This window comes from Carlito syrichta, unplaced genomic scaffold, assembly GCF_000164805.1.
Source record: "Carlito syrichta isolate Samal-C Ts95f unplaced genomic scaffold, Tarsius_syrichta-2.0.1 Scaffold153583, whole genome shotgun sequence".
Taxonomy (NCBI): domain Eukaryota; kingdom Metazoa; phylum Chordata; class Mammalia; order Primates; family Tarsiidae; genus Carlito; species Carlito syrichta.
The window spans coordinates 5052-7585 of NW_007097679.1; the positions used below are offsets into that span (position 1 = coordinate 5052).

General features: G+C 53.0%; 1 protein-coding gene across 1 annotated transcript in view; it reads left to right on the plus strand.

The window, feature by feature from the left end:
- Nucleotides 1–1425, plus strand: part of LOC110594874 (ribosomal protein S6 kinase alpha-4-like) — a gene marked incomplete at both ends in the record, with an annotated part of 6473 nt that extends 5048 nt beyond the window's left edge. The window contains 1 exon segment of the mRNA XM_021708923.1: nucleotides 1261–1425. Coding sequence (XP_021564598.1) covers nucleotides 1261–1425 — 165 coding nt within the window.
- Between the last annotated feature and the right edge of the window lie 1109 nt (nucleotides 1426–2534).

Sequence of the window (2534 nt, forward strand, 5' to 3'; positions counted from 1 at the left end):
GGAGCCCAGCAGGACGAGGCTGCGGTGGCTGGGAGCGGCCACTGCACTCCAGTCTGGGTGACAGAGTGAGACTCCAACTCAAAAAAAAAGAGAAAGAAAAAAAGATGAGGTCTCGCTGTTGCCCAGTCTGGTCTCGAACTCCTGGGCTCAAGCAATCCTCCTGCATCGGCCTCCCAAAGTGCTGGGATTACGGGCATGAGCCACTATCTCTGGCCTTTTTATTTTTAAAATAGTTCTTCGTTCTGGCTGGGCATGGTGGTTCATGTAATCCTAGCACTTTGGAAGGCTGAAGTGGGAGGATCTCTTGAGACCAGGAGTTCAAGACCAGTGAGACTCCAACTAAAAAATATATATTTTATACATATATATTGTTTTTTTTTGAGTTGGAGTCTCACTCTGTCGCCCAGACTGAAGGGCAGTAGCCACTCCCGGCCACTGCAGCCTCAACCTGCTGGGCTCTGGCTGTCCTTCCGCCTCAGCCTTCCAAGTAGCTGGAACTACAGGCGCGCGCCACCACGCCTGGCTAATTTTTGATTGATTGTAGAGGCAAGGTCTCGCCAAATTGCCCAGGCAGGTCTCGAACCCGCGGGCTCTGGCAATCCACTTGCCTGGACTTCCCAAAGTGCTGGGATGACAGGCTGAGCCACCAAGCCCGACCTTATATATTCTTTTAATTGTGTATATTGATTCTTGGGATAAAACTGTGGCCATGGCACTAAGCGTAGACGGGGAGACCAGATACTGGGTAGGCAATGAACAGGTTCTGCCACATTAGCTGAAACATTAAAGGGCATGTTTTCGTTCCCATAAGTGAAAAACCCAAGGAAAAGCGGTTTGACTTCAGGCAAGGCTGCATACAGGTGCTGAAACCATGTGTCTCAGTTCTGCTTTTCTGCACGCAGACCTCACTAGGCCCTGAGAGGGCCCCCAGCTGTTCCAGACCCACATGCTCCCGTGTTTAAGTCTAGTAGGAGAAAGAGATTTGCTTTTCACACCAATTCTGTTAAACGTTCCAAAACCAGCTGGGCGACAGTGAGACTCAAAAGAAAAAAAAGTTCCAGAATCGACTAAGTGTGGTGGCATGGTGATTCTCCAAGGAGAACAGGGATTCTGTTACCAGAGGGAGAGAGATGGAGCCTGGGTGGGCAGCTGCCCACCCCAAGTGCCTGATAGGTCCTGGCCTCACCGAGGAGCTTCCCGAGTTGAGGGGACTTCCGGTTCCTGCACTTTGACCCCTGATCCCTGATGCCTTTTCTGCAGGGTTTGGACTGGGCTGCTCTGGCTGCCAGGAAGATCCCGGCTCCGTTCCAGCCCCAGATCCGCTCGGAGCTGGACGTGAGCAACTTTGCAGAGGAATTTACGCGGCTGGAGCCAGTCTACTCGCCCCCCGGCAGCCCCCCGCCCGGGGACCCTCGCGTCTTTCAGGTGAGAACTGCTGGAACCTCAGAAGCGGGAGCGATGTCACCTTGCTTCCTTCTTCAGTCCCGGCTGACTGGTGGACGCTGCATGCCCCCCAGACCTCGCCACTTGTAGGGCACCTGGGGTTGTCGGTCCTGGAGTCCACCAGGGCAGGCCATATGTTTGATGGCTCCTGGTTTAACTTTGAATTTTGTGCTGATGTCCCTTCTATTCCATCATCTCTGTTTTTTTGTGAGTCAGAGTCTCACTCTGTTGCCCAGGCTGGAGGGCAGTGGCACGCTCACGACCACCACAGCCTTGACCTGCTGGGCTCCGGCAATCCTTCCATCTCAGCCTTCCAAGTAGCCGGAACGACAGGCATGTACCCCCATGCCCGGCTAATATTTTGATTTATTGTAGAGATGAGGTCTCGCCAAGTTGCCCAGGCAGGTCTCGAACCTGTGAGTTCGGGCAATCCTCTCACCTTAGCCTCCCAAAGTGCTGGGTTATAGGCGTGAGCCATTGCACCTGGCTTTTTAAATTTTTTTAAGTCAGGGTCTCACTCTGTCCCCCAGCCTGGAGTGTAGTGGCATGGTCACAGTTTGCCACAGCCTCGGCTTCCTGGGCTCAGGTGATCCTCCCACCTCAGCCTCCCGAATAGCTGGATTACAGGCGCATGCCACCACACCCCGCTATCTTTTTTATTTTTTTGTAGAGACAGGATCCAGGGTTTTGCTGTTGCCCAGGCTGATCTTGAACTCATTGGCTCAAGCAATCCTCCTGCCCTGGCCTCCCAGAGTGCTGGGATTTTACAGGCCTGTGCCACCACTCTCAGCCATTTTAGTAGAAATTTTAACACATACCCTCAGAGCCCCTTAAATTGCCCGTTCACGGGACGCTAGGAAAGGCAAAGAATTAACTCTGATTTCTCAGTAGCTTCTGGTGCAGAAGAAGCCAAAGTCTGGTTTGAAAGGGAGGAATGAAGCCACGCTTAGTGGCTTAGTCTGTAATCCCAGCACTCTGGGAGGCCAAGGCGAGTGGATTGCCTGAGCGTGGGTTCGAGACCCGCCCGGGCAACTTGGCAAGACCTCATCTCTGCAATCAATCAAAAAAATCAGCCGGGCGTGGTAGTGCGT